Source organism: Leptinotarsa decemlineata, unplaced genomic scaffold (genome assembly GCF_025532065.1).
Source record: "Leptinotarsa decemlineata unplaced genomic scaffold, Ldec_3_MD MMD2_tig00001064_RagTag_RagTag, whole genome shotgun sequence".
In the NCBI taxonomy this organism is placed as follows: Eukaryota; Metazoa; Arthropoda; class Insecta; order Coleoptera; family Chrysomelidae; genus Leptinotarsa; species Leptinotarsa decemlineata.
The window spans coordinates 15,116,651-15,141,047 of record NW_027412558.1 but is presented as its reverse complement, the minus strand read 5'-3'; the positions used below and the strand labels follow the sequence as shown (position 1 = coordinate 15,141,047).

The following is a 24,397-nucleotide window of genomic DNA, read 5'->3' as shown; positions in this document are numbered from 1 at the left end:
CATAAAACAACGTAATTTCAAAAAATAGTATATTATTGATTCGATGTGTGAAACACGTGGTCATATTCTCTTACGTTTGCCTCCATACTATTGTGTGTTCAATCCAATTGAATGGTTAGGGCCACAATGAAAGAAAGCTTGCGGAAATGTAATCAGTCACCGACTTTGAATGCTGTGGTGCTTGACAATATAAGGCGATTGGTGAATGAAGTAGGTAATAGTGATGTGTGGAAGAACTGTGTGGCCCACGTTATAAAAGAAGAGAACAAATATTATGTGCAAAGTTCCATAAATCCGATCGTTATTCAACCCGATGATGATTCCACCTCATCCGAATATAGCGAAGAAGAATTTTGATTTTTCTAGCAATTTTGTTGGTTTTTATTATTTTGTAAATATATGTTTAACGAGAATTCGGTGTGATTATTTGTGTTTTCATTGTATTTTAGAGTTTTCGACCCGGAAATGAACTACCTTAAATTTCGAAGTGTTTCATAATTACCCATGGTGGAAAAATTCAGTTGAGATTACTTTTTCATGGGGTGATCAATTGCTATGATTGTAAGAATAAGTAACTGAAAAACTACCACTGAAAAATAATATGCCGACGCCTATGTCGAGGCGGGAATTCCTTCTCTCTGTGCTGTTCCAATTGGTATTGGAAATACTATAACAGATTGTACAGGAGTTCATTCACGGTGGCTCGTTTTCAACTAAAATAATTTTTAGCTTCCAAACTATGAGTTTCAGACCATTATGTATTCTACTTTGTTGAAATCTGTTAATCATGGAACATCTGATAATGCAAAACAATTGATCTATTCAAAAAAATATTGGCATACTCTGGGGGTACGATAGGGAAAGTTAGATCAAATGCGAATATGTCAAAATTTGTCCTCCTGTATACTATTGAAGAATTTTTTTGTTTTTCCTGAAAATTATTGTTCCAAAAACTATTCAGGGTGACTCGTTTTCAACTCAAATAATTTGTAGCTCCCGAACCATTAGCTTCAGACCTATGTTTTATACTCTGTTGAAATTTGCTCATCATAGAGCATCTGATAATGTGAAACAATATAGGGTGATCCATTAAAAAAATTAGTGACATACTCTGGGGGTGTCCCCCTGTTCACTATGGTTGATATGTTTTTTTTATTTTTCCGGCAAATCATTGTACCGAAAGTTATTCAGGGTGGCTCGTTTTAAATGGAATGCACTGTATTATGAAAGGTGGAAAAAAAAACATTTCTATCAAAAATCAGAACTATAAGACCTTTTTCGAAGCCATTTCAATGCGCTAGCCGAATTGGCATCACCAGGAAATGAACTAGTATTACTTCTTTAAGTCTAATTGGACCTATTTATATCGTAAGAGTATAAACCTTCACTTGCACTATTGTTAGTCACACTTCAGTGATTTCCCAAGTACAAATTAGCGTACTTTAAAGTAAGTGGTTCAAAAGAGAGTAAAAAGTTGTCTGTTTTGAAGGAAATTTTTCATACTGACGTATTGAGGAACTGGGGAAGCTATTATTGTATAGCGAAACATTGCGGATTTGTAAACTGTCCAGTGAGTTACTTGAATGAGTTATGCATTTTCATCAAGTTTCGGCTTTTTCCATAACATATGTTTATTACTGCTACTATTTTCTATTTCCTATTCAAAAGTCTAGTGGCATGTATCAGTCGTAAACAATTCAAGTTGTTTTCCAAAGCTTGTTGAGCGATACCAGATTTTTCTGATCTACGAACTCATTTATCCACATTTTTTTGAAACGATTTTCGATAGATAATCTTTTCTTTATCACCATTACATATTTACTAATTATAATAACTTGGTTTTCATATATATCATTATTTTAAAAACAAGTACTGAAGCAATTAGGATCTCTTAAAAGAAATTATGAACGATCCTAAAATAGTTCGGCCTCCCAAAGTAGCCACCTCTTTTCAATGCAAGGCAGTATTTTTGCGAATGAGAATAAAATTTCAGTAATTTTCGAGAAAAAAACTACAGTTACAAAACTTTAGTATCAGAAATGTCAATCAAGAAGGTGTTGACATCTTGAGAAATTTTTTGACTTCGAACTCTTGATACCATTTAATTTTCAATAAGGGGCGTCTCTTTGGATATTTCCTAGTTAATTTTTCAGTGATACCTACTCTCGTTTTCAACATCGAATACTTTGACCATAATGTTAAGGGCCTAAAAATCTCTGGACCTCCGTTCAAAATTGTTATTAGCACATTTTTTGACTATGAACTTAGATTCTGCGTAGACCAATGCATGTTTCCTAATAAATAAGACATTTGAAATTTGTGTATATTATCCACTCATAAATCACCGTCAATGGGTACAATTTGAATTACCTAATCGGAAAACTGTCAAATTGTTTATAATAATTAATGACAACATGAAATACATGTTGTGGTTTCGTAAACTTATTGTGTTATATCACAATAGTTGATTACATGCGTTTTGAATACTAAATTCCGAATTCAAACTTAATGGTGAAAATAATTCATGTAACTATATAAATTTTGAATGATGTAAAATAACAAATAAGACTTACGTATCATTATACGAGTACAAATATTTTTCATTCGCTACTTTCGGTCGATACCTGGAAAGTTTTTCGCAGCTATCAAAAATTCAATTTTCAAATCTCACTTTGCATTATTGTCATTAATAAATATCACTTTGAATCTTTCGGGGCTCATCTTCGGAACGGAATTTCGCAAACCAGCGTCGAACAGTGCCTATCATTGCCAAATGCCTGGTTGATTTTTCGAGTGGTTTTGGTAGCGCTTTGGTTCAATTTGAATTCTCAAAATCCTCTATCGATCAGTGTATATATACCACGACACAGTGCAATAACTATTTATTGAGATATGGAGCTTCAGAAACACATGACATTGAAACGGACAAACGTTTTGAAACAACCTAATATTTCTGCGATTGATTCCACTGCAGTACTACAATTGACCCTAACTTGTTTTCTGTTTCATGCATTGTCAATATTTGAACATCTTTGAGCCTTTTCTTCTCATTATATCTTATTCTAATCCTTCCATATTGCATACACATAAAATGCCAAAAACTAGACCGACTAGCATCAGAAATAAGATAAGGAAACCTCAATATTTGGCTTTGAATAATAAAAAGGCCGTGATTTCGTTCTAGATACTTATACTATATGTTGCATAGAAAATCGGAAACCTTCGCATCACTCTGTATCTATAATTTTCGTAAAATGAGTAATTGACCTTGAGGCGATAAAAAAACAGAAACTTTTATTTCTCATTTTTCATGATCTACCACGCAGTAATTTTTTTTATGGACAAAACACGAACTACAGGAAAATTCTTGAAGCTCTCTAAGAGCGGTGCCTGTGCGAAAGTAGTGATTCACATTGGATTTGAATCGCTAGAGGTCAAATCCATTTGGAAAAACATTTCCAGGAAGTTAATTCCACTCGAGCGCAGTTCTCCAAATGGAAAAGTTCCTAAACATTGAAGTTCGAGGTATACTGAGTTGAACTTCAAAACGATATGTACCGCTCTTGGTCGAATCAAATGTACCAAGTCACTTGAACACTCCCTGTGAAAGCATCTATAGAAGAAATACCAATCTCCAACTTTTCAACGATGTTCCAGACTATCAAGATTCGTGTCTCCAGTCAGGCGGATGGCTCTTTTCTGGATGGAATCTAGCAATTTCACGGATTGCTTAGGGGCGGCTTCATACATGAGAGCAATTCTCCAAAGAAGGTCTGATCTGAGCTTTATGAAGCATCAGCAGTTTTCTGGTTCGGAACAGTGTTCTAAGCTTTTGAGAAGCGGCTTTCGCAATTCCAGCGACATAGTTGTGCCAAGACATATTTGTGTCCATTTTAACCCCTAACAAACTTATCGAAGCAGAAAGTGGAATTGTCTCACCTGACATTATTATATCTGGTTCGGAGACATTTATCTTTTTGGAGAAAACCGATACCTGGGTTTGTGTGGCTTTGAGTTGAAACTAATTACTTTCACCCCAATATGAAATTACTCCTAGATCCTCATTAAGATATGCAACATCCTGCTGCCGGTGAAGATGTGCATCCGCAGCCGATGTTCTGGAATCCAAATGGAATGACGAGACAAGTGTGTTGTCGTCAGAAAAGCAATATATTGGATTTTTTTTCCAGTAAGTCGTTGATATACAATAAAAAGAGGGTTGGAGACAATATATATCACTGGGGAATACAAGCGGCTACATCCATCAATCTAATAATGAAATTTTACATTGTCGGAGTGAATGTTTCCGTTGTAGATATAGTCGAAGTAATCTTTATTGTGAATAGTTGAAGCTATCGGCATCTCAAAGGCCAAAAAACCAATACACAGAAATAATGCCGCTACAAACTAGTCCCATGGACTGAAGAATTGGCAGATCGTATTGGATAATTTTTACTAACCGAGGTATATGATTGGCTGAAGAGTCTAAAAATTAAATTTGAAGTCATGTTACGGTGACGAATAGAATGTGGGGATGTGTATCGCCGTTGTGTCGTCTATGTTCAGTTCAGGAACTGATCGCGATTTGAGTGTTCAACAGTGAATAAGATTCGGATGCATTTGAATACTGAAACACAGAGAGTATGTTTCAATGTATATAAGAATCTACATCTCAAGTTTGGTTTCGAGGGAAACAAACTATTACAAGCAACATCAGATTTGACCGAAATTCCTTTCTCAACTGTACGTAAAATAGTCAAAAACAAACCTTATGAACGCAAGACGCGATGTGATACGGGATTACCAAAACCTTTTGATGTTCTTCTGAGTCATCATTGAAAAAACAATATACGACTTTTAGAAAAGCAATGACATTCCTACAATTGAAATCATAAGGAAGAAATTGAATACTTTCGGCCATAACGTGAGCTGCTGTGACAAAACTCTTCAGAATTGGATAAAGAAACTAGGATTTAGATTTAAAATAATAAACAAACGTCAAGCAGTTATGGAAAGCAGAAGAATAGTGAAATTGCGTAACAAATACTTAGAACAAATAACTAAATATAGACAAGAACAACGGCAAATTTTCTATTTGGACGAAACTTGGTATGACACAGTTACGAAAAAGTGGACTGATGGATGGTTCGAGAATGTGTACGCCTAACATGCCTGCAAACAAAGGATCACGACTAATCATTGTACATTGCGGAGAAAGTAAAGGATGGGTTCCGAGTTCTTTGAAATCATGTGGAAAAAACTTGAGGACTGCAATGTTGACTATCATAAGAACATGGAAGCTAATATTTTTGAGGAATGGTTCGAAAACACATTAATCCTAAATTTGGATGCGAATAATGTAAAAGTTTTCGACAACGCTTCCTATCATTCGCAACAGCTCATCAAAGTACCGAATAAAAATTCGAGGAAAGATGAAATACAAAGTTGGATAACAATTTGTATTTTGAAGATAGCTATATCAAAAACCAACTACTTGAAGCTTTACAGACCAAAACATTTGAAAAAGTGTATGCCCTTGAGAGTATTGCTGAAAAGTATGGACACAACATATTGAGACATCCCCCTATTTTTGTGTTTTCAATCCCATCGAGTTGATTTGGGGAAAATTGAAACAAAGCATCAGGTGTAAAGATAAATTTCCAAAATTTGATGAGAAGGTAATAGAGCTAGTTAAAGAAGTAGTATCTAATATTACCGAAGAAGACTGGCAGAAAAGGATTAAAAAAATAATTTTAGTTGAAAAAGACTATATGAAGATTGGACACTTCCATATCAATGGTGTTAATGAATTCATTATTGATTATATATAATATAGTTATTGTGATTCTTATATAATCAGAAATGATTATTGAATAACAAAATTAGTTACCTCCCTAACTATATTATTAAAGGGGAAGGTAGGTTGCACTATATCGTTAACTTGAACTATACACTGTCACCGACAACTATTTTTTCATGACAATTTTTTTTCATACAGTGTGGCCAGTAAAGTACTCTTATCACATGGAATTATTTTTATTTTTAGCTGTATTCGAAATTTGTCATTGGTATCAATTTCTACTTCTATCAAGATAAAAAAAACCCAAAAATTTTAGTAACTTGATACGCATTATTTTTTCACATGAACATCGCACAAGTACTCGATATCCAACAGGATATATGTCAAAAAGAAAAAAAAGTTGGCCAGAGATCATACTTATCACCAATAATATACATCTCCCTTCTCGAAGAGTTGAAAAACCTACCAGATGTGCTTAGTATTCGCGAGAAAGCTCGAATTGTTTGTATTCAACAATAATTCTAGAGTCAATATCCATAACATAATAGATACAACAATATCTTATTGAAATCATACTTAGTACGTTTGTGTTGTAATGTAGTTATTGATATGTCTATTTTTTAGATGTATGATTGTCTATATTCTTTTTTTCCGACTATACTTATTATTTACTTCAATTCCTGCAACTGTTGATATGTCATGTACATAGTTTATATTCCTCATTGCTTACTGGTCTCGAATCAAATGTTAATTCACTCAAAGAGTATTTTATTCACAGTTATCTCTATTTAGTTTTTAATGTAATTTTATTGATAAAGGCTGTCAATAAGTTTTTTTTTATTTTCATCTCGAATAATAAACTCCACATGGTTTTCCACATGGATTTTACTGATCACAGTTCACAAGACAATGATTGTTCACATGTTAACAGTTTCAATCTCTCCTAAATTGTTTGGACCCTTAAAAAATTAATTTCGATATCGGGATAGCCTCCCGAACGCGCATATATCTTCTCATCAAACCTACCGTGTTGTTAAACATTCAGGTGTTCTCCGAATTCCATTCGCATCTTTGCCAGCCACAAAAAAAAATCGGAACAATAAACCGGTCCGCCGACATTTCGAAGATCAGGCGGCCCGTAGCACCCTACCCAACTAGTTGAATGGTCACCCCATTTCACTTATAGGCCCATTCCGAAGCCCTTCACAGATAGTTAACTCTAACACAGGCCCTAAAGTGGGTATTCAACTTCTACGAGTACAGTGACAGTTCGGTTATGACGCTGCAAACACTAAAACTGAAAACGGTAAATTTAGTGTGACAGTTTCGCTTATTTTCCGACATCGTTGGCGTTTTCCTCTTCGTGAATTGTTATTCGATTTGTATTGGAATTTTATTTGTGTTCCGAGTGAATATTTTAGTTGGTTTCTACTCGACAGAACTAGGTGCATTTATAGTGAGTATGTTGATGGTGATTTGTACATTTTTATTTTTGTTATACACGGTTTAATATATTAGCCTTCCTATGATCCAATAACTTTATTTGCTGGTTATCATGGTGCTGAATACAGTTGTGAATGCTTGATTTGAAATTTTTAAGCTATCCACACAAGTAATGCTTGAATTTCTGTGTGTACTGTGTGTTCTACAAAAAACTTGTACTTGTTACTGAATAAACTGCTCGATTCTCAAGTGTTTCACAAATAATTCCTGAACTATTGAAAAGATACACAATAATAGTCTTTTGTATAGTACTCATTTAGATCTAAAAATTTACTCTATGGAAATTTTAGATATTTTGAATCTTTCGAACATAAAATCAAAGTTTGTCAATATTTGACTAACGTTTCCTGAACTATAGCAAATACATCAAAATTATAAATGTTGTTGTTGTTTAAAAGTCCTATAAGTTCCGTCAATATTTTCAGTTTTAGATCCGTTTGTCAGTTCAATGGTTGACTCTGAAGTTATGAATTGGTTCATTTGTGATTGACCTTGAAGGTAGTAAATTATAAATATGGTAAACTCTGATTGGTTCAAAGGTGTGCTAACAAATTGAAGATTAATAACCTTCATTTACTCAGTTACTTTCTTACATAATTATTGTTGTCAAACATTAAAACATATCTCAACAACTAGCTGATAATCAATAAGGCACAGCACATAATGATCTTGTTTCTGCTGTGAGGAGAACTGATGCACTGTGTCCGTTACTTTTGATAATATCTACCGTAGTCGTAGACGAAACATGGGACATATACATTTGCAAACCACAACCAGCATCCGGAAAATAGTTTTGACACAGTAATTACTTCCGTAGTTTAAAAGTGGTTGTATTTAAATTGCATATATCTCATTTATGTACATTCCAGAACTGTCTAGGTTACATACAAATATAAAATTTGATGTCTACGGACCTAAACTATAGACTTGAGGCTTACAAACTTTCAAACCTAACCTAGTCTATGTAGTGGAAGAGAAAATATTCTCATCAAGAACTAAGCTACTCTGTAACCTTACCAAGTCTTCGAAGTTGATGAAAAAATTGTATTATCAAAAACTCACTTAACCTGTAACCTAACCTAGCCTACGGAGGTGAAGAGGAATGCAGTGGGCTAATTTACATAAGTATTCGGAAAATATCATGTTCAAGTATGAAGATGATGATCCTTTTTGTGTAGCGAATCTAGACATGTATCTCGCACAAGTTTCGACTTTTGAGGGTTGTCGTTGGTAGAAGGGTGATAACGGAAAAACACATTTTAAAAGACAGAAATGTCTGTGGCAGCAACACGATTCCGTATTTGTAGAGGTATTTTGTTTTCTTACCGTCTATGACCTTTAAAATATTGCGCGTCGCTGCTACGGTGACACGCACAAAATTGGTCATGTGAAATCTGACATTGACACAAGTATTCGTTTAATAGAACTACAATAGTTCAGACAAAATTCACTATGGCCGATTGATATTTGGCTAAGTAGAAACTGTTATTATATAAGTAGATAACAGATTTTTACATTTAAAACAAATATAACAGTAACAGCTCTGTTTTTATCGTTAAATTTATTTTGTGTTGTGTTGAAACTATGGAGGGCTTATGATGAAAATGTCGGTATAATCAGAAATAACCCAAAGTCTACCAGTGATACAGGAATTTAAAAGATAAGAATCGGAAAATTTAAAAAAATTTATGGATTTTTGTAGTAATTTATGTAAATTTCAATTGAGAATTTGATGTTTATGATTTTAGATTTAACAACAAATGAGTAGTGACATTTCAGAAAATATCTCTTTTTAATAAATATTATTTATAAAAAATGAAATAAGTTACGCTACAAAGAACAACCAAATGCATATAGTGCATTCGTTTTACTGCTGATGAAAGTTTTATGAGCGATTAGAAACAATTTTTAAACAGCCAGTTGTAATATTAATAAGAAAACATGTTCAGATTTTTTTCATACATTCATTAACAGCTTTTCAACAATGAAACTAAAGTAAACTAACCTATATCGAGAACACAGCTTTTTAACAATAATGTTAATAGTCTATTTCAAATTGAAAATACAATTTGACTGTACTATCATATAAATTGGATCCGTATTGAAGTGTGCCAGGACGATCTTCAACCATAAACTGCTACAAATCGAATGCCATGTTTTAAAATGCCTAATAGAGGAGTATTGAAGCCCGAATTCGTAATCTGCACCGGTACGAGTCATAGCCAGCAAGAAAATCTACTCTCCATCTATCTATTGATTTTGTCTTAGGAAGTAGGAAGAAAAATATTACAAAAAATAATATTTGTTTCCTCACATAGTAAATTTCTTTCAATGTTTCAGTGTGATTTGGAATTGTAATTTGCATATTATCTCAAAAAAGAGTTGAACATATATATGTCTACAATTCCAACAGTGTCATTTTGTAATGCGTCCTGAACTGGGTATTTAAAATCATTCTGTGAGGGTTAGTATGAAATGAAATGTTAAATATTCATTTCTTTGTATTATTTTTCTAACTTCCTCTAAATAATAAACTTTTTTCTCTTCGTCGTTAGACTGAAAATGTACAAATACAAAATTTCGTCATCGATGTGGATATGTGTCTACCTGGGTCAACCTGATGTAGCAAATTATTACCTGACAGTCAAGATTTGGGTTGATGTGTAGATATGAGAAATGAAAACATTCTCATGTAATGGTGTATTTACCTTTGGAATACCTCAACAATGTGTTTGTGTGTGTTCTTTGAGAAATAAACGGAAATTTCGGTCCCAAAAAGCGTAGTTCATTACATTACGTTATATACAGGGCTTTTCACGATTAGTTTTTGGCAAACCAGACAAAGGATCAACCTGAAAATTTTACGGTATACATAAATTAATTTGATCGTCACACCTAAAATATTTTAAACGATGCGGCGTTGCCGCTTCTACTATAAAGTAGCGGCTACTTCGATTTTTCGAATGAAACACCCTGTATATAATATCATTTCATGATTTCTTATTTTTTTTTCAATAACTTCACATGCTATTTCCCTTTACCTATCTGTTACCGTTTAGAAGATATAAATTTATTTCGATTTTTTTTGCCAAACAAACTTTATAAACGCTGATAATCTTGAACTCTCTAGTACAAAGACGATCAAATTCAAAATGAAGTGAAGTTATACCATGAGGATCTTCACTTTGAGTCACATTTTTATTTGCTTTATACAGGGTCTTTAAAAAATGCAGATATTTTGATCACTTGAAAAAATGAGTGGATGTCAATTCTTTAAAATGTACATGTATATTTTCATATTTTTGAGCTGTACATCCGATTTTAGATTGAATTTGTTCATATAATCCTATTTCGATTTCGAACCGTTTTCGAGATAAACTGTTTAGAAAAGACACTGACTGGTTTCCTTGTATTCATCACTTCTGTTTTAGAAAAAACTCTTGTTTTCCGTTAAAATGGCTGTCGCCCCCATACGAACGACAACTCTCAGAAGTTGAGAAACTTGTGCGAGCTAAGGACCAATGAGGTCTTACCGTTTAACGTGTGATTCCTAACACGCTTGCAAAATCATCCCAGCTCGAATCGAATTCACAGCCTTCTGACCGTGAGTCGGGCGCACTACTACCGCGGCCAATTCCACAACAACAATTCCACACTTATTTTTGAAATTTAACAGATTCCGTTTCATGTTCCTTCATCAGTCACAGATAATACAATGAATACATAATTATTTAAATACTAAATACTCTTCAACCATCAAATGTAACTTCTCTTCAAATAAAAGTTCTATTAACTTTTCATAAAATACATCTCACGATTTGATATCCACAAACTTTAATTGAAAAATATATCACAAGTTTCGCTAACACAGTAGCTTTATCAACAGTAATCACAACAGTATCACTGTTGATAAAGCTACTGTGTTAGCGAAACATGTCGTGATATATTTTTCAAATAAAGTTTGTGGAGATCAAATCGTGAGGTGTAGTTTATGAAATTACTATAGATCTTCATCAAGTAACGGCCGAATCAATAAGAAAAAAAGTACTTTTAACGCTGACACATGAACTGAAAACACTTTCATGAACTCTCGATTTCATATCTTCCATTATTATTACTGGGTTGGAGTAAACCATATTTTTCAATGAAACCCCACTCAAAATAATCTAATGGATTTGCATCTGGTGTTCTAGGAGTCCAAAGAAAAGGTCAATTATTACCAATCCAACTTTGTTCGAAGATTTCAGTTAAAGCTTCGCTTACTGAACTAGAATTATCAGGTGGAACTCCATCCATTTGGTACCATACACGTTCTCTTCCTGGCCTATTATTAAAAATAATTTGAACTCTATTTCTAAGTGAATCTTTATATTTTGTTGCATTCAAATTATCATCATAAAACTCGATATAAAAAACTGACACATTCTTTATGCCACAAAATACGTTAAATTGCCATCTTTCTTGAAAACCTCTTTGGCGAGCGATATGGGGATTTTCTGGCGCGCAATAATGACTATTGTATCTATTGAAAACTCCATTTTCTCTTGAATCTTGACAAGTAACCATTCAAAAAATTCCAGTCTACGAGGCAAATCAGTTTCTTTCAGATGTTGGGACAGTAGAATTTAAAGGGATGCCACAGTCCGTCGTGTATTTGGAATCAAATGTGGAATCAAATGTGGAATCAAATGTGCCAAGTCACTTGACCACTTCCCGCGAAAGCATCAATGGAAGGAAGACAAATCACCAATCTTTCTTCGATGTTCCAGGCTATCAAGGTTGCAAGTGATGTTCGCATCTTCAATCAGGCGGATGGCTCCTTCGAAGCATAAAGCAGAATTGTTTGTCCTGAAATTATTATATCCGATGTCCTAGAATCCAAATGGAATGACGGACAAGTGTGCTGTCATCAGCAAAGCAATATTTTGAATTTTTCGTTTTTTTTTCCAATAAGTCATTAATATACAAAAAAAAGATGGTTAGAGACAATTTGGATCCTTGGGGAACACCAGCGTTGATGATGAAAGTATTCGAGAAATATCCATCGACGGCCACTTGCAGAAAACATTTTTTCAGGGAGCTGAAGAGCCATATACAAAAATGATCCGACAAGCTATAGCATCGAAGTTTAGCCAACAAACCCTCGTGCCACAAACGGTCAAAGGCCTTATAAATATCAAGCGCAACAGCTGTTGCCTCTCCATGTTTCTCGTATTCTAAATATGGGTGACATACGATAGAAGGTCGCCTGTTGTTAGGGATATGGTGTTTTATGGCTTTCTCCATGATTTTTGATATCACTGATAGCAAAGCGACTGCTCTATAGTTATTTGGATTTTTTTGCCATTTTTGGGAATAGACTGAACGCGAGCAATCTTCCAAGAAGACGGAAACCCCATTCCTTGTAAGACAAGTTGAAAACTCTCCAAAATGCTGGTGCGAGTTCTTTGCGCACTTTTTAAGTACGATGACGGGCATTTCATCAGAGTATACCTATCTTTCTCTCAGCCTCGTCTAGATAAGCATTTGGACCACATGACTAATTTACATAGTTTCATCTATGAGAACACTGTTTTTCATGTAATAAAGTATATCTTAACTTATTGATTGATTACATTCTATGGGATTTCTCTTATTAACAGATTTACAGGAAACTGATCGTTATGCAGCGGGGCACGTTAAAATACCCTGCTGGGTGAGATATCACTCGAGGTTATAGTCCTCCTAACTGACGCCTCATCTTAAGGTGTGTGTACATTAAAAACAAAAAATTCATTTTCATCTCATTCAAACTAAAGATTGCATTTCGCAGATAGCTACGTTGGAAAATTGATAAGTCGCTTCAAAAACGCCAAAAAATAATAGAATATTCTCTCATTTGAAACTTTAAACATATTTTGTTTAATAAGGTTGGGTATTATAATATTTATTCACACGACATTGAAAAATGAAACATAAAGACGCAATTTTTGTTCGAAGAGATGTTTCATAAAAATACTAATCTACATTCATGCAGATGGCACGGACATTTGTTCTTTGTTTATATGAAATCCACAGCTATCCTGTCGTCAATACTCTTTCAAGCGAATTTTTTTCAGTTCGTTCCATTTGAAAGGACCCTACTATTTTTCATCTGACGGCATGCCGAGCTCCACTTTATAAAGGTTCAATTTGCTTTTGAACTCTCTCTGACCAATCTCTATGGCAGACGTAATTAATAGTGAAATTATTAAATTTTTCGCGGATGTTTTAATAAAGAAATTGAACCTAGACTTCATTATGATTCACAAAGGGGATTCAACTAGTTGGGCTTATTTTGCAAAATAGTTTTTCACTTTTCTGGTTTTAATACATGAAGACTTACTCCACGAACAATATTATTATATCACAGTTTCGTTTTAGAATTTGATGGAAGGTTCTTTGAAGATTTATCCTGGAAAAATTATTCTGAATTTAAATCAGAAAAGAATATATCAGTTCATAATTTCAGATGATATTAAAGGAGCAAAGCAAAGGAGCATAACAAAATGATTTCTACCAAGAAAAAAAGTTCGAAGTACAAAACTGCGTTACATGCAATATAATTTATACAGAGAACCTTGTTTTTTTCTTCGAAAAAAAAGACACAATTTCAAAAAAAATTTCGGCAAAGCCAAATTTCACTATAAATTGTTTTTTTTTAAATAATTTTTAATATTTTTGGAATGAAAATTCATTTTGCCTATTCATTTCAAAACAAAAATATATGAATTTTAAATGAAAATAAACTCCTCTTGTATAATATTTGGGAAACTATGTCTGTAGAATAATAATGGATAAGGAGAAAGGCAAAAAGTTTTTTTCCAAAAACTGAACTTTCCTAAAAAATGTTCCCTTCTCAATTTTTCTTCTGTCTCCTTTCTTGAGTATTTGAAGAAACTTTGAAAATTGACCTTTAAATTATACTTTTATCAATTCAATATCTATCAGAGTTTAAAATTATTCAGTTGATGGAATTCCAAATAACATTGGAAAATTGCTTATGTCAAACCGAGGCTTTTGTTACCCATCTTATCGACTTCAGATTCGATGGGTGGCAGAAGGAACCATTTCAACTTGTGAGGACCTTCCCATTTCTAAAAAAATGTTCAAGTGAATCTCTGAGGAGGGTGAAAAAGGCGGAATTCATTTCTCCTCTGTAGCGTAACTTAATGTCTCAAATGGAGATCTCAAATACCAGGAATCTCCCGTGTTAAAAATCGCACGTTGTATGATAGGGCCTCGTTAATCAGCTCGTACAATCGTTTTCTGAAGGTTTTAATAGGTATACATATTTAAGTAAAGTTGATTCAATATTCAACAAGGGCATGAAAACATTCCTGTGGTGTCAGATCAGATTGTTGGAAAATTGATATGTGAAAAATATCTCTTGCGAGGTATTTTTCACAGAGGTGATCGTATATCAGAGTTGTCAGAATTCCTGGAAGAAAAAGCTATTTATAAACATAAAATTTCATATGAACATTGAATTACACGAAAAAAAAAACTTTCGAAACAAATCCTTTCATATGAACAGTGAATTATACAAAAAACACTTTTCTCTATTTATTCAATTTGTATTCCATACATTCCTTATGAGGTTTGTATATTTTTCAGATTGTGAAAGAATTTATATTTGAGAGCAGAAAACTTGCACTTTCTGCTTTCAAATATCTCGATTGACAATTGATTTGGAAACAAAATTAATTTAAAGGATTCCACAGCTAGGCAATATTGATAAGTAGACAACACTGTCGTAGACAGTGTTGATGATTAGACTACATTTCGTTGAAGGAAGTCGTTGGGAGGAGGTTGTTGACTTGGATGAATTTGATGAATTTTTATGGAAATTGATTGTTGTTTTTTTTGATAGATTAGTTCATCAAGCCCGATTGACGGTATCCTCAAAGTTGATGTTCAAGGATGTCGATGTTCTCCAAATTATTTTTCTGGAGAGGATCAACTAGGAGGGTTGTATTACTTTCGTATTCTACAACTTCAAAGAAGAATTTTTTCAGGATCTATTATTCTTTGGGTGGTTCATTTTTATTGACAGTTGCAATTCTCATCTCATATACGAGTATAAGTAAGTACGAATTATTTGTGCATCTCAAGAATAATGGATGGATTTATGTCAGAAACCAAGGTTTTTTTGAGGTAGGTATGACGAGATTCAATGACATCAGTGCTGTGAAAGTGTGAGGACATACATTGAAATTATAAATGGTAAAGGATGTCACATGTCAATTCCCGTTGTGTTTGAGGAGAAATATTGTGTAATGTACAAGCTCATAAATAAATCTTTCAACATCAATTTAGACCTCTTCGAACAAATCACCAAACAAAGAATTTTTGTTATTATTACGTCATAACTAGCATCATTATAGAAGTGTTTTGAATAGGCTTTCCTAGTATAACCGTGGCAAACCCAGATATTAAAATACAAACAGTATGAATTCGAATGATTTTCAGGTTTTTTTTTCACAGGTAGTGATAACCCATCCTATTATTTATCAATAACTATTATCCAGAGATTATGCCAAAAATTGTAGGGAAAAATTTAAATTAATTAAATTTTGTGCATTAATGAATAGGACTGTTTCAGATAATCCAAATGACTGAACTGTACAGTTCACTAGTATTTTTTTTTGCAGAAATTAATAAAGGCAGAGTCTAAAGTTGAAGAATCTTGTACAATCGACATAACGTATTACGTATTTTTTTCCTAAAACCTAGAGAGAGTATCTCGAAGAGAAATAAACTGCATTTTCGTACTGAAGTCGAATGTTTCCTGCTCTTGGATTTTACGATCGTTTATTTAAATTTTTCATACTCAAACATACACATATATTTTCGATAATGACTATTTTGCGCGCAATTTAATAACGTATTTTGATTTATTTTGAATGGTTTTGCAAAAATTGGTTTTCATAATGAGATTTTCCAGTTGTCCAGCTGTCGTCTCCATTCGAATGACGCCCTTCAAATGTTTAACTTTGTGCGAATTGAGGATTGCAATTTTCAGCTCTCATATTTTATCATATCAAAAATGTTGGTATAGGATCAAAAAATGGAGGTATTTTTTGAGGAAACCAATCGAATTCATTAAGCTGATGTGAACATGGGACAAATTGTTTCTTGGATTGAGCAAGACATATCTGAATCACAGTGATTAAAGATGTCTTACAGGGCGTTGTTTTAAAAACTCATACAATACTTGTTGAGTTAAGAATCATTAACAATAAACCACACAAATTCGTTCAACTGGACGAACTGTTTCTGCCAACTGTTTCTCATCTAGAGATTTCCTGGTGAAACAATAAAACAAAAATGTTCATACAGCAAGTAGCAGCAGAAATTCATTCCTGTTTGCAGATTCAGATTGGATTAAGAGCAGATCACCGTCAAAATAGAGCATTGAGAAACCATGGCTGATATTCAGACTTCTAGCGGCTATTTGTGCTTTCTATATGGCAAGAACAGATCATTAATTTGCTACTGAAACCTGTTGTTGTACTTTAGATAGGTTTGACCCGGCATAATTTTGTTTTCGTGCACAGTAATGCCACTCTACCGAAGTTTTCACACTTCTGTAGTGATCTGTCAATTGGTTTCATCTCAATCACATAAAAAATATGATGGTCTTACTTAAGAGAAGAGTGAAAGCTGGTAAAAATGATATAGGAAATACAGAACAGCTGGAACAATGGACAAATTGAGACCAAATCAAGTTTTCAATTTGATTGGGAACATGTTCCATTGCTTTAAAACTTCATCATCGTCGGAGTTGGAAATACTGAACATTGAGCTGATAAGAATGAAAATTGTGTTTAGTCAACATTGTCATGTTGATAGCTGAAAGTCGTGACTTTTCAAAAATATATGTTTTTTCGGTCATATCACAAACTTCTAAAGGGCATTTGTTAGTTCTCAAACTATCGCTTTTGAATTTCTTCTCCATATCGACCGTAGTAAGACCAGGATTTAGTTCATTCGCTTCGTGATCCCTTCTTTTGTTAATTGCAGTCAGCTGAGAGAAAAGGGGTAGGAAGAGTGAAGGGGTAACTTATTCTCTGTAATTTAGGGCCCACTTCAAACAGCCACTTGAGCAACTGGGCCCTTTCGAGGGTCCTATCGAGGGACTGCGGAATTGCCAGAAAGGGGGAAATCTGTTTCAGTGCGACAAGTGGTGAAAGAAATCCATCGAAAAATCAAGCCGAGGTTGTTTTTATAGTTGTGAGGGGAGACGTGCATGACTTTGAAAATTTTCAAGGTGTGTTTAAAATCAATATATAAATTAGTTAATATGATTTGTAAGTGATTGCATATGAAATATTATTTGTTTTATGTAATTAATGGCCATAATGGTAAACAAGTAATAATTAAATAAATTGATGGATGTAGCCGTTGCTACGGGGTAGGAAATCATAATGAAAAGAGAAATGAAAATTTCTGTATTTTACCACTTTTATTTGTAACTAATGTTACTGCAGTTTCGTCCTATACGGACATTTTCAAACTTATACAATACATTATATTTCAATGATATTCAGTTTCTTTTTGTATTTTCATTTTTTGACGTTTCTATACTAATGGAGAAGTTGAAAGTCAAACTTGTTTTGTATTCCTTGAAGTTTATTTCATACGAGGTTTTTCTTTCAATATTTCATGTCCTTCATGTTCTATAATTGGCACTGAATCGAAAAAACCTCTTCAAAATTGAAACATAATTTTTCAGCCACAAAAAAATCAATTCGTTTCTTATACTGCACTTTTAATCTAGGAAATATGACTTCGGTGCTTGATAAACAATTAAGAAAAGCTAAATTTGTGTCGTTTTCATGAAACTGTCATTATGAAAGTTTCAGTCACATAAAATAAAGGGTATATTCGATGTATCTATTTTATACTTTTAATACTTTGAAAAACTTCAGTTCACGAGTTCATAAATAACCTTTGATGTCCCTTTTATAGTAAAAATTATATCCCATTAAATCGAAAATATCATAAAGTCTTCATACATGAAAGTCTATTCAATTTGTTTGGCAATCAAACATTAAACAGCACATTTTGTGAACCTATTCGTAATAAAAATTTTATATCTATCTATCTCTATTGATAGCGCCTGAATACATGAAACCGAGTAACGACGATCTGGCTTGATGAATGTTGAGAAACGAAAACGTTTATTTGTAGGAAATTGTGGAAGGTGAAAATACCTGAAGAAGTTCGATAAGCCACTGATTTTCCTTTACAAAAATTGCTTTCATTCAAGACATAGACTGATTTTGCAACTTACGGATAGTAGAAAAAGGTAGCAACTTTGACATAAAGCATTAAAAACGTTAGAACCTTTTTGTATGACCCCATTGCAAAGTGATTGTTCATATTATTGGTTCACTCCAACTTCATTCAGATTTAAATGCGGAAACATTCCGAATGTGCCAAATTCAGACCTATGCATCAAAGAAAAATCTTTTGCACGTTTACGTATAGTGATCCCAGAAGAAATGGTAAATTCGGAAGAACATTGGTTTATCGGTTTGTATAGAGCCGTTGAACGAGTTAAGATCATTTCATTTATAAGTTGTGAACGATTCGAGCAACTTTGATAAAACCAAAGTAAACTAGGAAAGGAAGTAAGTATGTATATCTGATGAATAAGAGACATTCAGTTATCTCGGTAATTATTATGTTAGTTATTTTTTTAAATTCAGAGACATACCTTTTCCTAAGGATCCTAAGATGTACCCAAGTGAAGGCCTTCATTCTGAGTATTCACAGATTGGTCGTACAAAAATTAATATAACTACTATTGAGAATATTTTACTGGCAATCGGTAATTCTCCAGTATTGTCTTCTGAAAGGTACTACAAAAACCTCTAGAATAAAAAAAACTTCTCCCATATGAGATCTGCAGTATTTTTTCGGCACGCGTTTCTCTATCCAAGTTGGTCTCATCAAGTAATAATATAAAAAAATTCATAAACAATTATTGATATCCGTCATGATAACCTCCCATTCCCACAATTCATTTTTCACTCGTATATCAATTAGTTTTTGAACACAATTTAGCAGAAAAATAAATTCAATCAATGCAAGGCGACCCAGATCATATGGGCAGTATAAATCAATGAGAAACGTAACGTGTGCGTCTCGGGACGCCCGGCAAAAGTGATAACTTTTACTAATCTCATTTCAACTATTTGAAATTGAAACTGTTTAACTTAAAAAAAAGCTTAGGTTATTACTCAAATTTTATTAATACCTATTAATATGATAATTTAAGGAAAGGTTATTCATTAATAAAATCTTTTATTGATTATTTTGTGTATGTAAATATATTATAGCTATCATTTTCTAATCTAATAATAATGAAACTAATAGATAATGTACATACACAAAATTAGAAACATCATTTCTGAGCCAAGTTTCACATGATAAAAATATTACATGCTTGCTGGTTGGATTTTTATAATAACATAATACTGTCAACAGTATACGCCTAGCGCACACTAAACACTGAACGTCTGTCTGACGAGAGAGGAGGCGCCTGCCTTCCGCTGACGCATGAGAGAAAGGGAAGCCAGACAAACTGACGCCGTTACGCGTTAGGTAACGAAACGGTTCACCCTTCCATAAGAAATCGTTTCAAAAACAATACCACACTAATAATGCTTCTATGTACGTTATCACTTCTGGTCTCTCAGAAATTGTTCAACAAGAGAAATAAGATTGACGAGTTTAAAGCTCTTTATTTTGTAATAGTTTCAAATTTCGTTGGCAGTAATTCATCATTAGAAATTATAACTAATTATAACTATGAGCACAATGGTATTTTCTCTTTTCTTGATAAATTATCAGAAACACACTTAAGAAGTGTCAAAAGTTGTTGACAAAAATTTATTATTCTTATATACCTTAATTAGAAGCCCACATGAGTTTATAAGTTTATGCGTTTGGGAAGAATACCAGTTTTAAAATATATTTGAAACAGTTCATACCATTGTCTACAGTCCACAATAAAAACTTAGGAGACTGATCTTCCATTTCCTTGAGTAAAGAAAGGGGCGGTATTGAGAAGAACGTTATCCCGGACAAAGCGGAAAGTAGTGGGTTTTCTTAAAACATAGTCGATGATTCGTCATCATCATCGTATACTTTCTTGTCATGAAAAATGTTCAGGATTTTGTAGATGAAGTAAATGAAGTATAGATATTAGGTACAATGTATCACCCACGGTGTCGTCATAAAAATTTACTTCACAGAAGATTTATATTTATAAATAATTGAAATACATATAGATTCGAGAACATAAAACAAGAATAACTAACAAATAATGTAATATAAAAACTTCAAAAAGTTTGTTCAAAATTATCAGTGAAAAAATTCAGCTAGTTTATTATGAAACGTAAATGTAAATGTCTCCATTGATGAGTCGAACTGAACATGAAAGGTTCTATTATTCACTGGTTTATATAAATCACTTTTCAAATTAGCGGCAAATTTCTTGATAAAATTGTTGAATTTTTCGTACGTCAAATCACATTGTTCACATTGATCGAATTAAGTGAATCATATCAGCCGTTACCAACATTGCTATTTGTATTGATTTTTGTTAACATAACTAAAGAGACTCTTTCCATTCGTGACTCATATTTCACCCACTTTTTCCTCTTTTGTATGCGTTAATTTCATTAACAGTAATATATCGTGTTTCACGGCCGGAAATCACCATAATTTCTTCCGCTTGAATATACTTTTCAGAATTGAAAATATGGATATAATATCCCTTCATTAATTCCAGAACAAAATTCAAATCACTAAAAAAATGCGATATATATATATATATATATATATATATATATATATATCTATATATATATATATGAAAGTTATTGAGTGTCTTGATATAGTGTCTATGGTTTCTATATATATATATATATATATATATATATATATATATATATATATATATATATATATATATATATATATATATATATATATATATATATATATATATATATATATATATATATATATATATATATATATATAAAAGATAGAGGGATATTGAGTGAGATGGTATTATCAATGGAAAAAGGTTATTGGACAAACCACTCATAGTAAGGTGGGCAAACCGCAGACACGTGTTTCTGGCTATTTAGCCTTCGTCAGTACGGTCAGTACGCAGTTACATCAGTTGATGATGAATCCGAAGTATATAAGTATATTTTATTGTTAAGTATGAAGCCAATTAGCTTCTTTGACACCAACTTGTAAGCTTCTTCTTGGAGTAGTTGTTAGAAAGTCGGAAATATTTTCCAATAAATTTTGTAGGGTGCTTTTTGTTATGAAATTCCATGGTGCTATTCTGACTTGGGATATCCTTCACAAGTAAGTTTTATTTTGAAATATTCCTGTCATAGTCATAGAAACCATATAGTATTCTACCAACCAATAATTGAATAATACATCATAAAAAATCTAAGAGAATCATCAAAATCATTATCCATTTAATTCTAAAACTTGAGGTTTAATGTATTTGCAATACTCTGAAACTTAATTGTAACATTCAATTAATATAACAAAACTACTGCTGGCTGACTGTTATAAATCTGTTATAATCTGAATTAGCGAATACTCCACATACCTCGGTTGAAAACTTCTATTATTTACTTATCACTATTGTATTACTCTTGTTTCATAAGAATTAATATTCATCGAATAACAGAAGTGGCAGTTTTTACCTGTGCATACTCATTATTGATTTTCTAGTATATAAATGCTGGTCTCTGTTTTTTATAAAGATAACTATCTTAATAAAGTATAATCAGTATTTTTTGTTTCAGGTAAATTTCGGGCTGAAGATTTCGATTTACTGCAGTTGAGATGTCTATTTTGGTAAATATTTTTTGTTATATTCAACTTCAATTCCAGAAATAAAATGAGTCAACAGAATCCTTTACATTATTATGAAGAAAAGAGAAATGAAACTTTCTATGTTTTTTACCACTTTTATTTGTAACTAACGTTACTGCAGTTTCGTCATATAAGGACATTTTCAAACTTATACTGCAGTAACGTTAGTTACAAATAAAAGTTGTAAAAACATAAAAAGTTTCGATTCTCTTTTCTTCATTATGATTTCCTACCACGTAGTAACGGCTACATCAATCAATTTACTTTACATTATTCTTATCTGTTTAGAAAATGGATGATATATTTGCTATTTTCGACACAAATAGGAGTAATGTGAAAAATTTCATAACTAATTTCAACAGCATATCCCCAAATATATATTTCACATATAAAATTGAAAATATAGAGTTACTATTCTTGGATGTTCTAGTTATAAGAAATTCCGATAAGGGTTTGAAATTTGATGTATATGAGAAGAATATTAGCACTTTCAATTAAAATAAAAAATATTTACAAAGTTATTATATTATTTACGTTGCATCTGTATCTCATTTAGTTACTTACACTCACGACCTCACGTTGTTAGTAAGTGAGATACATACATACATACATACATACATATTTTCAACCCAGCTGAAATGCCTTCTGACGCCTCTAGCGTCAGCTCACTCACGTTCAGTTTTATTTCTGAGACTCCCGGAAAAAGCACATGCAAAAAACCGGGTTGGAACAAGGTTAAGTCTGGTTGTCGGGTTTCTAATGAGCCTATGGAGATACGTTTGTTTGTATAGCCTCTTCAAACATATGCTCATATATGGTATTTCAGTAAGCTTCTCCTATCGTTAAATTTAATTAAAACAAAAATGTGTGTGAGGTGTCGTCAAAATTTTGTATTTGTTTGAAAGACCTATTATTGCCATTATGTGTGGAATATAACACCGTTCAAATTTCCGCCACGGCTTCTCTAGGTGGAGCGCATCCGAAACGTCCAATTTTCCATAACTCTGGGGCATGAATCACGCTGAATTTGACCGATGGCATGAGTTATGTTGGCTTTGAGGACCGCTGTGGTATGTGGCTTATTCGCATACACCTACGACTTGAAAAAACCACACAAGAAAAAGTCTAACGGGGTGAAATCGCACGATCTCGGTGGCCAGTTCACATCACCTCCACGCGAGATGACCATGCCCCCAAATCGCTCGTGCAGAATATCCAATATGGCATGAGTTGTGTATTATGTAGCGCCGTCCTGTTGAAACCACATGTCGTTGATGTCCAAATCATCCAATTTAGGTCAAAAAAGTTGGTAATCATCGACATACTAAATAAGTGTAAAACATTAAAGGAGGTGATTCCTCATCGAAAAAAATATAGGATCTTTCATATAACGAAATTTCATTGGAACATCCCTTGTTAAGATACAGTCCCTTAAAAGGGGTACATAAAATTTGTATAACAATTTTTTTCACAAGCACAAAAAAAGTTACAATATTGAAACCACCAAAAAGACACTTGGCCGGAAATTCATTTGGTTTTCCCCATGGTTGTAAGGGGTGAAAAACGCAAACCCTAAAATTTATTTCCAATGTAACTTTTTGTCTTATTATTTGTTTACCATTTAAAAATTTATTTCCGATAGCCTGTTTCATTCTAAACAAAAAATGTCTCTTGGGTTTCTTGCCTAAAATAAACCAGTTCGCAACAAAAAATTATTTTACGAACAACTACAGAGATACATCGTCATAAATGCGAAAATACGAAACTAATATATCTAGTAGGTCGCTATATAGATAGTGACAATTGAATTGGTATGATGCTGTCAGTTTGTGAGTTTTCGAAATTGAATTAATACTAATTGTGTGTTGTTGTTCTGTTCTTAATTTGTTACTTTAATAATTCACTTGTTATTAAAATGGCATACACAAATGAGGAAATGGCTGATATGCATTACGTTTACGGTCTGTCGCAGGGGAATGTGTTAGAAGCTTCTAGAAGATATGCTGAAATGTATCCTCAACGGCAGCATCCTTCACATAGAATATTTGCTCGACTTCATCAACGATTACGAGAATATGGTTCATTCGACAAAAGAACGCAGGATTATGGTCGCCATCGAGAAGTACGAACATCACAGCTTGAGAAAGCAGT

At 33.0% G+C, this 24,397-nt stretch overlaps 1 protein-coding gene across 8 annotated transcripts in view; it reads left to right on the top strand.

The window, feature by feature from the left end:
• heph (polypyrimidine tract-binding protein 1 heph) overlaps window positions 1-24,397 on the top strand; it is an 862,450-nt gene that overhangs the window by 401,238 nt on the left and 436,815 nt on the right. For 2 of the 8 annotated variants that reach the window (XM_074175761.1, XM_074175760.1), the window contains one exon: window positions 22,177-22,228. The exons of the other annotated variants lie outside the window; for them this stretch is intronic. In XM_074175761.1, coding sequence (XP_074031862.1) covers window positions 22,217-22,228 — 12 coding nt within the window. In that variant the 5' untranslated portion in view covers window positions 22,177-22,216. The remainder of the gene's footprint in view (window positions 1-22,176; window positions 22,229-24,397) is intronic. 8 annotated transcript variants of the gene reach the window in all.